At 43.1% G+C, this 13,752-nt stretch overlaps 1 protein-coding gene across 3 annotated transcripts in view; it reads right to left on the reverse strand.

The window, feature by feature from the left end:
- Positions 1 to 13,752, reverse strand: part of CenG1A (Centaurin gamma 1A) — a 779,192-nt gene that overhangs the window by 19,450 nt on the left and 745,990 nt on the right. For all 3 annotated transcript variants that reach the window (XM_080266917.1, XM_080266918.1, XM_080266919.1), the window contains 4 exons: positions 6,666 to 6,800; positions 3,872 to 4,104; positions 1,294 to 1,737; positions 751 to 963 (listed from right to left, as the gene is read on the reverse strand). In XM_080266917.1, coding sequence (XP_080123043.1) covers positions 751 to 963; positions 1,294 to 1,737; positions 3,872 to 4,104; positions 6,666 to 6,800 — 1,025 coding nt within the window. The remainder of the gene's footprint in view (positions 1 to 750; positions 964 to 1,293; positions 1,738 to 3,871; positions 4,105 to 6,665; positions 6,801 to 13,752) is intronic.

Consider the following 13,752-nt stretch of genomic DNA (forward strand, 5'->3'; position numbering starts at 1 on the left):
TACATTCCTTCTCTGCGAACCCCACGTTTACACCCGTTCTGCTCTCTCTATTCCCATTCATCGGGCTTTCAAAATATTCTTTCCATATGGACCTTACTTCATCCTCATGGGTTAATAATCTACAACTTACATTCTTCACACTTTCACATTTCTTTCTGCTTTCACTTCTACATTTCCACACCTCTTTCCAGAATAACTTCCTATTTTCAGAGTAGTTTGCATTCATTTTTCTTCGTAGATCATTATTTACCTCCTTCTTTTTCCTCTTCACTAGTCTCTTTATGTGCTTCTTGCTCTCAATATATTCATTTATTTCAATTGAACCTCTGCTCTGTAACCACTCTAGCCACTTCTTCATCTTTTCCTCCACTGTTCTCTTAATGTCTTCATCCCACCATGCTGTACCTTTCTTCTTTGTTGTTACTCTTGCCACACCACACACCGCTTTAGCATTCCTAACTAAGCAGTCCCTATATTCATTCCACAGGCTGTCCAGATCCATTTCATTCCAATTCACTAATTCCAACTCCTCCCCTACTGTGGTTCTATATTCATTTGCCATTTCTTTGATCCTCAGCTTCTTCACTCTCTCTCTCTCTCTCTTGGGGGGGGGAGGAATATTTGCAGACTCTTGGGGGGGGGGGGGGAGGATTATTTGCTGAGTCCTGTATTTATGTTCCCTAACCCCTACAAATATGGAGGGCTGACTGTACAACAAAATGTCAGTGTAACAATCGACAGCAAAATTACCTTATCCTTATTAGTCTGTCCACCTAATGATGGTCTACCAGCCAGGGGAGGTCCTGGGGTGGAGGTAAGACTGAGTGAAGTCATATCAGTTGTGAGCTGATCACCTCCACCGCCACCACCAACCACTTTGGACCCTCGGGGCTTCATACCTGGCACCTTCACAGTGGTATACTGTAGTGATATTTCTTTTCCATGTACATCTTCCATGTAGTCCTGAAATACAGTATTAACTTAAGCAACTGGATTTTTTTTTCTGATAAGAAACCTTTCTTCTTCACATAAACATGACAAATCAATGAAGCAGTATGTCCATTTGAAATCTAGATTAAACTCTGCTATAGTCTATTTGATGCTTTTTGAAACATAGAGTAGGAGCTATATGTACATGTTCTTATGAATGCCAACCCAGTTTACTTACATGCCTAATGAAACCAGAGTTTCATTATACTGTACTGTAATTCTAAATCTGAGTAATCTAATATCATTCTTCACAAGACTCTGCAGCAATAACTATTATGATGATCACTGTGACAAATTACTCACATGCAAGCTAGGATGGTAGGTTAATCGGCCATTGTCACAGAGCGTCACATATTTCTTCTTCCAGTCCTTGTTTAAAGTTTTATTTGACTTTTTATAAAGGTATCCCTGCTTAATGGGAATGGCACGCCCACTTCCCACTTCCCCATTTTTATTCTTATCTTTTTCATCACTCTTCTTTGATGGAGTGAAGAGATTAGACTTCCTACGACTTTTCCGGGAAGTGGTTGGGGTAGATGAGGGTGTGGGCAAGTCCTTGTTGGGTGGGGGCAGTGTGTCAGTTATGGCAGGTGTAGTTGTGGGTGGGGGTGGGGGAGCCATAAACCCCACGGTGGTGACTGCTCCAGGGGCGCTCACTCTCTTGAACCCGTCGTCACGAAAGGAGTCTGTTCTGGTCATGGCAGTAAGTTCGAGACCACTACCGTGAGTGCCCCTTAGAGTGCCATCCTGAAACAAAGAGTGACTAGTGAATTGCTGTGACACCTCCATGACGTAAATGATGCATCCTAATTCTCTTTTCTATTTTTAACCACTTCAATCTGATGATATAGATATTTGATATTCTTATAGTGCTACCACCAAGTTTGTTCAGCTCAGGAGATTTTTGAAACTGAATAAGTCAGGTATAGCCTCCAATAAACCCTTCATTACCCCAGGTCTATCTTAAGTGGAATAAAATCTTGGCAATAACAGGAACTGAACACAAAAATGCATCACCACATTACAAAGGTTAAAATGAGGTGGGGAGATCCAAACTAAGATCCTTGATCTTTTCTATAACAAACAGAACTTTTTTTTTTTTTTTTTTTACATTATCTAACCTATGAAAGCATTTCGAATATAAGGAGTAAATGGGAAGCTGTTCAATGCTGTGAAGAGCTAAGGCTGCAGTGCATGTGGACAGTGAACTTAGTGAATTTTTCTATTTGAAGGTTGAAGATGTGTCATGTCTCCATGGATGTTCAATCTGTATATGGATGGGGTTATAAAAGAGATACAAGGTAGGGCAGTGGATGTTGGAGCAGCCCTAATGAGGGAGGGCAGTGTGTGGAAACTCCCTGTACTGTTGTTTGCAGATGATACTGTGTTGTTAAGTGAAGATGAAGGGGAGCTGCATGGCTTGGTGAACGAGTCTGGGAGACTGTGTAAGAAACGGAACCTAAAGGTGAATGTAGGGAAGAGTAAAGTCATGGTCTTCGAGAGAAATGGGGACACTGAATGTACAGTGAGGCTGGATGGGGAGGAAATGGAAAATGTGAGTGGGTTTAAGTACTTGGGTAGTGTGATGAGTAAGGATGGAAGTTTAGAGGGTGAAGTGCTTGAAAGGGTACAACCAGGGAGAAAGGTTGCTGGTTCTTTGAAGGCAGTGATAAGAAACAGGAAAGTGAGCATGGAAGTGAAAAAGTTACTGCATGACAGTATTGCGATACCAACTCTAACGTATGGAAGTGAAGCTTGGATCTTGTTGGATGGACAAAATTCATGAGTGAGAGCAGTGGAAATGGGTTATCTGAGAGGAGCATATGGAGTCACATGGAGAGACAGACTGACAAATAAAGATGTGAAGAAGTATTGTAGTATGGATGTGGATGCAATAGAAAGTGTTAGGAGTAACACACTGAGGTGGTTTGGTCATGTGGAGAGGATGGAGAGTGAAAGACTGACGAGGAGAGTATATGTGGGTGAGGTGGAGGGAGGGGAGAGGGAGGGGGAGGCCAAGGATGAGATGGAGGGGGGGAAGGGGGAGGCCAAGGATGAGATGGAGGGGGGGAGAGGGAGGGGGGGAGAGGGAGGGGGAGGCCAAGGATGAGATGGAGGAGGGAGAGGGAGGGGGAGGCCAAGGATGAGATGGAGGGGGGGAGAGGGAGGGGGAGGCCAAGGATGAGATGGAGGGATACAGTGGAGAGGTTTACGAGAGAGGGGGATGTAAGCTGGGTGCAGGGCAGTGAAATGGCGGGGGACAGGGAGGCAATTTGTTTGTGACCACCCCTTACATGATTATGGCATCTGGGAGTAGACAGATAAATAAACAGATAACCTATGAGGTTGATTCCTCAATGTGTTGTGGGATGTGGGACTGCTACATCTTCATAGCAAAGAACTATTTAATGTAGGAAAAATCCGTACTGTACATAACCTGAGAGTAATGCATACCTGCAAATCAGTAACCTGGTCGACTCTCATCAATTACAATTCCAACACCCATTCACTCGTTCTTGCGTACAGCAAAAATACCATGCCCCTTAAACCAGAACATAGGTGCTAACACTGAATGTAGAATATACAAGCTACACACAGCACTCCTTTAGTAATCTTGAAACCTTCTTATTTTGTTCACTGAGCCTGGGGGGAGGGGGGGGGGGAAAATTTATCATCTTATTCTTGGCACCAACCAATTTAATAGTAGTCAACTTGGGATACACTATTTGAACTGGAGGGCCTAAATATATATTTTATTAACCCTTTCTAGATAAGATACCTTTCCAATGTTGTGTACACTGGCTGATAGCACCAAATATCAATTAAAAAAAGATGCTATCACGACGAGGTTAAAATTCAGATGGCATATGCTAGGGCTAACCTTAGTAATGGTGTTGGTGTAGACGTGACTAGGAGAGGAGCCAGATATCGGTGGAGTGAGCTGCTGTGCTGGGGTGAGAGGCGCTGGGGCAAGACCTGGGTATGGGGCTGGGGTGGGGGTGTAGCCGTTGTTGGTGGTGGGGTAACGGAGGAGATGGGTTGGGGTGCCAGGCCGGGAATTGTTTGGGGTGAGACCTTGCTGACTCAGACGCTGGGCCACAATCTTAGAGCATGCTGTAACATAGGCAGACACAGGTTAATACTGTACAGTATGTCACTGTAATCATCATCATCATCATCATCATGATGTGTGCAATATCAATGCAAGCTGTAACAGAAGCAGATATTAAAAAATCTTCATGTGCCACAACAATAAAGCATGCTGTAATTGAGGCAGATTAAAATAACATCATCAATATCATCACGTTGAAGCATATTGTTACACAAGCAGATATTGTGCAGATCTTACAAATATACCCATTTTCATGGCCATCAACATGTGCCACGATATTACAGAATGCTGTAACACAGGCAGAAATTAGTTAAATCCACATCTCCAACATTAATAATAATCTTAACATGCCATACTCTTACAGCATGACAGAGGCTATAAAAAAAAATCAGAATCACCATATCATTCAGTATCGTTTATGAAGGCTCCAACATACTGTATTTGCATGCGTTGGCCTTAGTCACCTAATGGCAGCTCTCCATGTTGCTCAATCTCTCGCAGCCTCCCTATTTAGTCCCTTATCCCTGAGATACACTCCTAAGATCTTGCCCCAGGCCTTTTTTAGTCTGCCTCTTGCAACCCTACTCTTGACATTCACACCTCACATTCCACACCCAACTGCCATCTTCCATCCTTTCAACATGCCTAAACCATCTCAACCTACTCCTCCTCATCACAAAACCAATACATTCAATTCCCATCCTTTCTCTCAAATCTTCAATCAGAATCCTAGGTCCCCCAGGCTCTCACATTCAAGGACACACTACATATCCATCTACTCACTGTCATTTCTGTATGTTTGAGCCTACAAATACACTCTTCCTTTAATGGCCAGATCTCACAACCATACAGCATTGCACTCTCTTACAACATGCTGCATACAAGGGTCCCTTAGCATGAAGGGAACGTTCTCTCAATTCTAGGATATGCAACAGCTCCATGAACTTCTCTAACCACTCCTTTCCTTTGCAACAGAGGTAACTCCAGCTCAATCCCCAGCACACTGTATGATTCCCAAATAACAAACATCTTACAAGCACAAGACTCTCTCCAGCAACATTAATCCTTTCACATTCACACCTCTCAATCTCTAAATGCTTTCCCCAACAAATGACACACAAAGTCAACATTATTTCACAGCCTCCCCCTAATATCACTACATCTCTTATGCACCCACTCATCACAAGCACTGCACAAGATGGAGTTACTTCCCACACCCTTGTGGCAAATTGCACATGGCCACACTCCTCTTTTGACTGCAACACCACCAGTCCTTGATATCATAATTTTGTTTTATCTGCATTTACTCTCAAACCCTTGTGTTCCATACTGTTCCTCTGCTTCTTAAATCTTTCCTCTGCTGCCTCCCTTTCATTCGCTGCAATCAGCATCAAGACATTAGCATACAACTCCCATGGGAGACCATTTCTGAAGTTACATGAGAGACCCTCAAGCACCATGATAAACAATAAGGGGATCAAGACTGATTTCTGATGCAGGCCAACAATCACAGAAAACTCATCACTTAAATCTCCACTCACTCTCAACTGACTGTGAGCACTCATAGCCTATACACAGCCATAACCAGTCTAACCAATCACTCCTTGATCAGGATCTTTCTCACTGCCCACAGCACCACTTCCCCAGGAATTCTGTCAGAGGACTTCTCCAAATCAACAACAAAGTATAGCTCCCTCATCTTTTCTATATATTTTTTTGTGAAGCTGTCAGACAATGAATATGGCACCAGTGGTCTCTGCCTTGCATAAACCCAAACAGCATCTCTTCAATTTTCACTCTTTCTGTTTTCATACCTACCCTGATTCTCTTTAGTACCTTCATTATCTGGTCCAAAAGTTTTATGCCTCTAAAATATCATGATATTCCCCCCTCCCCCCAAGGATAGATTATACAGTACTGGGATTCAGAAACAAGGGGAATGGATGATAATGAAGAAATGTCAACAGAATGTCCAGTGAAATGATCTACAGTCATTTACATCACTCAAGACCTTGAAATCTAGGGTTCCATCTCACAGGCCTATCCATCTGCAAATATTTAAAAATTTATAATCAAGTCCAGTATCTCAAAATACGAACAGAACCAAGATGACCACACCATCTGAGAGTGCCGTTTGTTTTGATGACTAGGGAGTGCTAAAATCTGTCCAGAAGCTTAGATATCACTTAATTTTCCTTATTCACTCACCGCCATAAGATCTGACTACTTGTCCCAACTTACAGTACCAGAATGGTACAAATATGGTATTCTGGAAAATTCCTGACAAACAAAAGCTGCCTGGATAAAATGTCATTGTAGTTATAGTCCCTTCAGTCCAATGTTTACTGATTTATCCTTGCTACCTTCAAACGACTTTATTCAGTTCTAGGAAGACCTGCACTGAAGAGGGTAAATGAAGGCTGTATCCAATCATCTTCTGCAGTTTGAGAAGGTCTTTCCAAAGCTGAATAAATCTGTCTAGGGACTGCAGGGATAAATTAATAAGTAAACAGACTGAAGGTACTGAACATCAGGAACATGTTGGCAAAAGTACTGTACATACCATCGTGAAAGACCCTCTCTACATTGAGTCCATAGGTAGCACAGGTCTCATAATAGGAGCACCGCTTGAGGTCTGATGCCAATTTTCGTGCCCGACCGTCGTCTATCACACGTGGGTTGTTCTCGCTGATACCATCTGTAACAAAGCAATAACAATAATTATAACTGTACTACAGGATAATTTGAACTACTGATGCTAAAGATGCCATCATTCACATATTCAAAAACTGTAATAAAGAAAAAAATCGTCATATCTGGCACCACTCACACAACATAATAACTTTTACAATACAATTATACTAAATCTAAATACCTGTATAATACAAAGATTTAGTAAAACTCATAAAAATTCCATAAGATCTGTAATAAAACTGTGAATACGTGGATATAAAACTGTGAATACGTGGATATTGGTTGAATGTGGTACTGTCCGATGAACCACCAACTACAATTTTGCACTTCAACAAAAATTTTTTGCAATGTTTTAAGTAACCACTTAACCTGAAGTAGTCTGTTACACCTGACTGCTGCTACTACCAGACGATTTTATCCAAGTAGTAGAGAATATCCAGTAGTGAAGGGTTTAAATAAGGTTATCTCTTTTCTAAGTTGTACAAAATCGTCTCCAGGTGGCCCGAATAAAATACAAATTACGTTCTCCATGTGAACGTGGTAAGTATTAGAAAACCTGCCAGTCAAACATCTTCAGTCGTGATTAATTCCGCACATTATTTATTATTTCCTTGTTTCATAAATAACCTTAATAACATGGTTTGCATCAGTAACTTACAAATGGCTACTACGAAGGTGTATGAGAGAAAATATATCGATTAGGAAGAGGTGCTACGATATATCCTAAAGACAATAAGAGCCAAATATACAAGAAATCGGTGTATGCAATATTACCAGACACCCCTAGGCCAGCCACCCTTTTCTCTCCCTCTTCTCATCTACCCTTCTCAGTCCCCTAAGAGCCCTTATTCCTACCTACCTCCCCCCAGCCTCCAACCCCTCCACCCCGTACACTTTCATCCCTTCCTCCCGTCCCCCATCCCTTCTTTGTCCCTATCCCCCATCTGGCGAACTCACAAAGCAACACGACTCCCCCCTCCCTCCCCCAACACACACTCTCACTTATTCCACATCTACCAGCCAAGTTCTTTCATCTCTGTGACAAAAGAGTTGAATTACAAAAGTACCCGAGGTTTTCACTGTCTTCTGAACCTTGGCCAGGCTTGACACAGATCAGCATAATTTACGGTAGAAGAAGGCATCTAGTTCTTCTTTTACCATATAATATTGTTCGTCTTAAAGGAACAAGAGAGAAATTGTTGACGAAGGAATAGAATGAAACATGGTTCCCAAGAGGAGCGGTGAGCTGAGATGAATGGAAGTAGAGGGAGAGAGTTCACAGGGGAGGAGACAAGGGAGAGAACAAGTTGGGGTGGATGTAAGACGCCAAGGCCTTGCTACCTTCACAGCAACAAGTCCACAACAAAAACCTGGTTATTTCACAATATAGATGATCTGGCCGACAACACAAACATATGAGAAACAGACGATTAATTAAACTTGCCACCACTTCTTCCATTCTTACCAAAGGAACAATTCTCCTGCAGGTGAAGAGTAGAGTACCTGGCATATTCTAATGTACTATATTTTTTTCTGATTTATCTAATTAATAATTATCTTATCCTCCTAACTAATAAACTCTAAGTTTTACCTTACCTTACCAGTTTCCCCAACCGAACAGTACGGTACTTTTTCACATCCCTCCTACTACAGGGATTGGACATTTATCTTTGAAACACTGCTTGGTCATACAACCACTGTTTGGTTACTTAAATAACTGCTTGGCCGTTTAATCATTGCCTGGCAATTTAAACTACTTAATCTTTTCAACACTGCATGGTATTTTAAATACTGCTTGGTCTTTAAATCACAGGCTTGATCATTTAGCCACTACTAGTTCGCTGAGGCTTCTTACTTTCTTCTCTCTTTTCCAGCTACTGCTCCAGCCAGTCCTGACACAACGTTAAGGAAGAGAGTGAATAGTGGTGAGACAGACAGCGTACTTGTGGGAGACAGAGGGAAAGTGAGGTGGTGATGGCCTAAAGTCAGGTCTCAGGACAAGGAAGAAAGGAAAGGATGAGAGGGGGATATGGGAAAGGGAGGGTGAGCCTACGACAGGGAAGGAAGGAGTGACGAGGATGGGGGGAGGGTAGGAAAAGCCACCGAAATGAGGAGGCAGGAGGTGAGAGTCTGGGAAAATTAAGTGAAAAAAAGAAGAGGGAAGGGGAGTGAGGGATAACAGGAAAAGTAAAGAATACTGAAAAAAAAGAGAAAAATAAAAGATGGAGGAAAGTATTGGAGTAGAACGGAAAGCTGAAGGAATGGGGAGATGCAATTTTTGGATGAGATGGGAAAACGGGGTAGCAAGTAAGAAAGATAATGAAAGAAAGGAGAAATATGATTTTTTTTTTCCCCCTGGGGGCATGAGAGGTGAAAAAAGGCGAGAGGCTTGGAGAAGGAAACTGTAATGAGGAAAAAAGTCGTATAGACTAAAAGGGTAGTTGGGAGAGAAAAAAAAAAGAAAAAAAAAAAAAAAAAGCCTGGATCAGTAAAAGGTAAATGAAAAAGTAACAAGAACGAAGTGAACAAGAAGAAAAATGGAAAGGGGGGAAACAAGCAATTGGGATAACAACGCCCAGACGTCAATAGAAGGGAAGGAGGGAGGAGGGGAGGAAAGAGAGATGAAAAAGAAAGGGGAGGGAAAACACGCGGGGTGCTGTAACTCAGAAACAATAAAAGAAGGATGAAAAAAGCGGGGGAAGAAAAAAAAGTGGGGCTAGCTCTTCACAACAACAACCCCCAGACGTCAATAGGAGAGAGAAGAGGGGAAAGAAGAAAGCCTCACTGAATCGATATGTGCGCCCTCAACATGTTAGGGGGGGGGGGAGTTCTGACGTGAGGAGGGAAGTTCTGAGGTGAGGGGGGGGAAGTTCTGAGGTGAGGAGGAAAGTTCTGAGGTAAGGGGGGACGTTCTGAGGTCAGGGGGTGGGGAAGTTGAGGTGAAGGGAAAAGTTCTAAGGTGAGGGGGGGTGGGGAGTACTGAGGTGAGCGGGGGAAGTTCTGAGGCACGGGCCGAGGGTCTGAGGTGAGCAGGAGGGGGGGCAGAACTAAGGGCTGGGGGTTACGATGCTACTGGGGTGTCAGTGGTTGGAACAATGGTGGAGGAGGGGGATTTAGGGTGGTGGTTGGAGTAGGCGAGGGAAGGTTGAAATAGTGGTGGCGATAGGAGGCTGGGATGGTGGTGGGGAACGATTAGAAAAGTGGTAAGGGGGAAAAGAATGAGAGCGTGGGATGATTGAGAGGTGGGATAGTTTGGATAGGGGGCGAAACAGAATGAATGGGTGGAATGATGGAGGGATGGGAGAGTTTGGATAGTGGCAGGATGTGAGGGACTAGAAAGATGGTGGGAGTGAAGGACTGGGATTGTGCTGGTGTGTGGGAGTTGGACTGGTGGACTATGGGGTGGGGGGACTGCGACTGTACTGGTGTATGGGGGCTGAAGTAGTGGGCAATAGCTATGGGGTGGGGGACTGCGATAATAGAGTGAACATGCAGTGGACAGGATAGGTTAGGATAGTGGTTGAGGAAACAGTACTCGGTGATAAAGAAGGGATGGAATGATGAAGGTAGGATTGGGTGGTGAAGGGGTGGGATAGGGGTGGTGATGGAGGTGGGATGGGGTGATAAAAAGAAGGGATGGTGAAGGGGCTGGGATGAAACTGACTGGCGCCTTTGGTCTGATAAGGTGCCTCATGTGGTCCGGTTACCTCCTTCTCCCCCGTCTCTCGACCTGGGGTTAATAATCCTCTTGTAGTCTCCAGGGACCTGTGCGTGTGTGGGGGGGGGGAGGGAGGGGGAGGCGCTAGGTACTGAAAGTAAGAGTGAACAAGGCTATAGAAAATATTTGGTCATTATAATTACACTCGTAGATAACTAACCTACCGCATCGTTAATACTTAAAATTAACCACCCACCGGTAACTTCTTCCCGTATTCGTCAAAATTCTAAATCCCAAGAAATTATTCCAGACATCATTAAATTCTCTTGGTCGGTCGCCCGTCATCATTTCCAGGCCTAGGACGGATGGATGGATGGATAGATAGAAGGTCGCGTGCACACACACACACACACACACACACACACACACACACACACACACACACACACACACACACACCATCTATATCGGTAGTGACTGATGTGATGTTATACTATATTCATTTGATATTTCCAAGGTATGTACTGTACCTCCAAGTTGTAAAAAGTGCACTGTAACCATCTCAGTATAATCAAATTTACTGCTGTTCCGTACACTTTCACACCATACGGCATTCGGTAATTTGATGGCAGGTCCGACTAGGAAGAGGTAAGTGATAATAATACAGGAATCACTCCATCCACCATCTATCCATCCTGGGCATAATCAAAGTTACTGTTTTGTATACACCATCATTTATTCAAAGCATAATCAAAATCAATACGGCTCTATATCCACCATCATTTTTCTTGTGCAAAACTAAAATCACTGCTGTTCTGTAGCTGTGATCATCCATTTATGCATAACCAAAATCACGGCTGCTCTGTACTCACCATCCATTCATCTTATGCATAACTAAAATCACTACTGGTCTGTATCAAACATTTGGTTCTACTCCACCCAGCTGCTGCCTGTGAGCGGATGTGGGGGAGGAAACACTTGCTCTCTCACCATTCACTCTCACTCGCTTCCGTCCTCTCATCATCATCATCACTCCTTTTTAAAAATCACTCGAATTTATTTACCAAACATTTTTTTATTCGCTCAACCTAATTCGCCAAGACACCAACCTTGCTTCGTAAATACTCACCATGATTTCTAACTCACTCCCTTTAATTTCGTAATAATATATCTGTCTTCCATTTCCATCATCCTTCCATTCTTCCTTCCATCCTTCGCCTAACGTTTACCTTACCATCAGCCCTCCATTACTGACATTCTTCACTCTCTTTTACACCCAACATACTTGCAACTATCATTCTCTCTCTCACCCACATTATAACTTCCTTCCATACCACAACCTATTTCTTCACGTTACCATCATTCACATATACACAAACCATCCTTCGCTGTCCTTCATTTCCAGCATTCCTCACTGCCATTCATTTCTTTCATCCTTCATTCTACCTCTCACCCACACCATCCTTCTCCCACATCCTCGCTTCCTTTACCACTCAGCTTGACAACAGAAGAGGCAGGAAATGGTGTTGCCCTGGCTTACGAAAGGAAGGATGTGACGACGGGAAGGGGAGGGACCGGAAGGGAGGAAAAGGATCAAGGGAGAGGGTACGGGAGAGAAGATGAGGGAAGGAGAGGAAGAGAAATGGAGGTGAGAGAGAGTGTGTGTGTGTGGGGGGGGGGCAGGGGTTCCTCTACAGTGGTACCCATGGTGGTACCCCTCCTTGAACGCACCTTATACTCTCTCTCTCTCTCTCTCACTCTCTCTCTCCAACCAAGGGAGAATGTGAGGTAGGGGGAGAAGTGGGGAAAGGGTGGGGGTGGGGGGGACTGTTTCCTCTCCTCTCCTCTCTCTACGCGCCTTATCTCCACCCCCACCCCTTCCTCCCTCTCTTATCTCCCTCTCCTAGCCTTCTCATCCGCTGGTCCAATCACGGATTTCACAGGACAAGATGATAAGAACGATAAGTCAGGTATGGCTGGTCAGATGAAGGGGGATACAAGGGTTAAGAGGGAGGAAGGGAGGAAAATGTAATAGGAAGAATGCAGAGAGAAAGGAGGGAAAGAATAAAAGAAGAGAAATATTAAAATAAAAAGACTAAACGTTCTGGAAAGAAAGATTTCAGCAAGGAAAATAAATAAAAAGTCCAGGAAGAGAGAGGAAGAGACAGACAGCGAATAATTTTAATCTAAGAATACCCGAACAGAACAAACAGGGAAATGAAAATACACGGAAGCATTTCAGGGATAACAGGGTGAGAAGGAACAGTTACAAAATGGCAAGGAGAGTTGAGAGAACAGTATGGGATGGGGCAAAGAGGGTCGAGAAAAGAACAGTGTGGAAAGGTTAAGGAAGGTAGAGAAAACAACAGGAAAAAATAAGAGCAAAGGAGCCGAGGCGGAAGACAGGAAGAGGAGGGACAGAAGTAGGAACTGCAGGAGGAAATGACTTCTTGTTACCATAAACCTAAGTCACCAGGAAAAACAGGCCTTGATTTCCCTATGCCGTGATTTGCGTAATGGGAAGGAATTATATCCACTCACTGAAAATGCACAGATGATAAAAATGAACAAAATTTCAGCATATGGGTATAACTTCTCACGCCAAGAAAAAGCATAACGTGACCTTAGAAATAACAGCCAGGATTTACACAAAAGATGAAAGTAAATGTATATAAAACATAGCTTTCTTATTTCAACCCCCTCCCAAACGCACACCAGCGTTATGAAGACAGGATACCGGGATACATTTTAGATATATGCGAGGTCAAGAAGATAACGCATAAGGCTATAATCAAGGTCTAATGAGTATCCCATTAGACTGTGGCTATAATTACCTAAAAGCGGGAACTCATGAATATGGTCTACGTATTACTATAAATGAGTAAGAAGGATCAACAAGAAGTCATGAAAACAGTGTGTGTTTTATTATGCTTGTATGGAAGAAGTTATGAAAAACAGCGCGTCATGTTCGAGCTAGCATACAGGCGAGACGTACCGAAAGACATCGTACAGTTCGAGTTATAAGGGAGAACTAGCAAGTGCAATTACTCCGGTGACAAGGGTTACTAAAAGATTACTGAGTTGTGAGTGTAGTTAATCTGGAAGTGTGACTAAAAGATTAAATAGTTCTGGGTGTAATAATAGAGTATAGTTAATGTACTGATAAGGGTAACTAAAATATTAAAGAGCTGTCAGTGCAATAAGGGTGCAATTTCTCTGGTGATATGGGGGACTAACAGAATGTAGAGCTGTAAGTATAATAAATGAGTAGATGATCCGATAAAAAGGGTCGCTAAAA

Source organism: Coenobita brevimanus, chromosome 22 (assembly GCF_032717465.1).
Source record: "Coenobita brevimanus isolate Jiangsu-jjx chromosome 22, ASM3271746v2, whole genome shotgun sequence".
Lineage (NCBI taxonomy): Eukaryota > Metazoa > Arthropoda > Malacostraca > Decapoda > Coenobitidae > Coenobita > Coenobita brevimanus.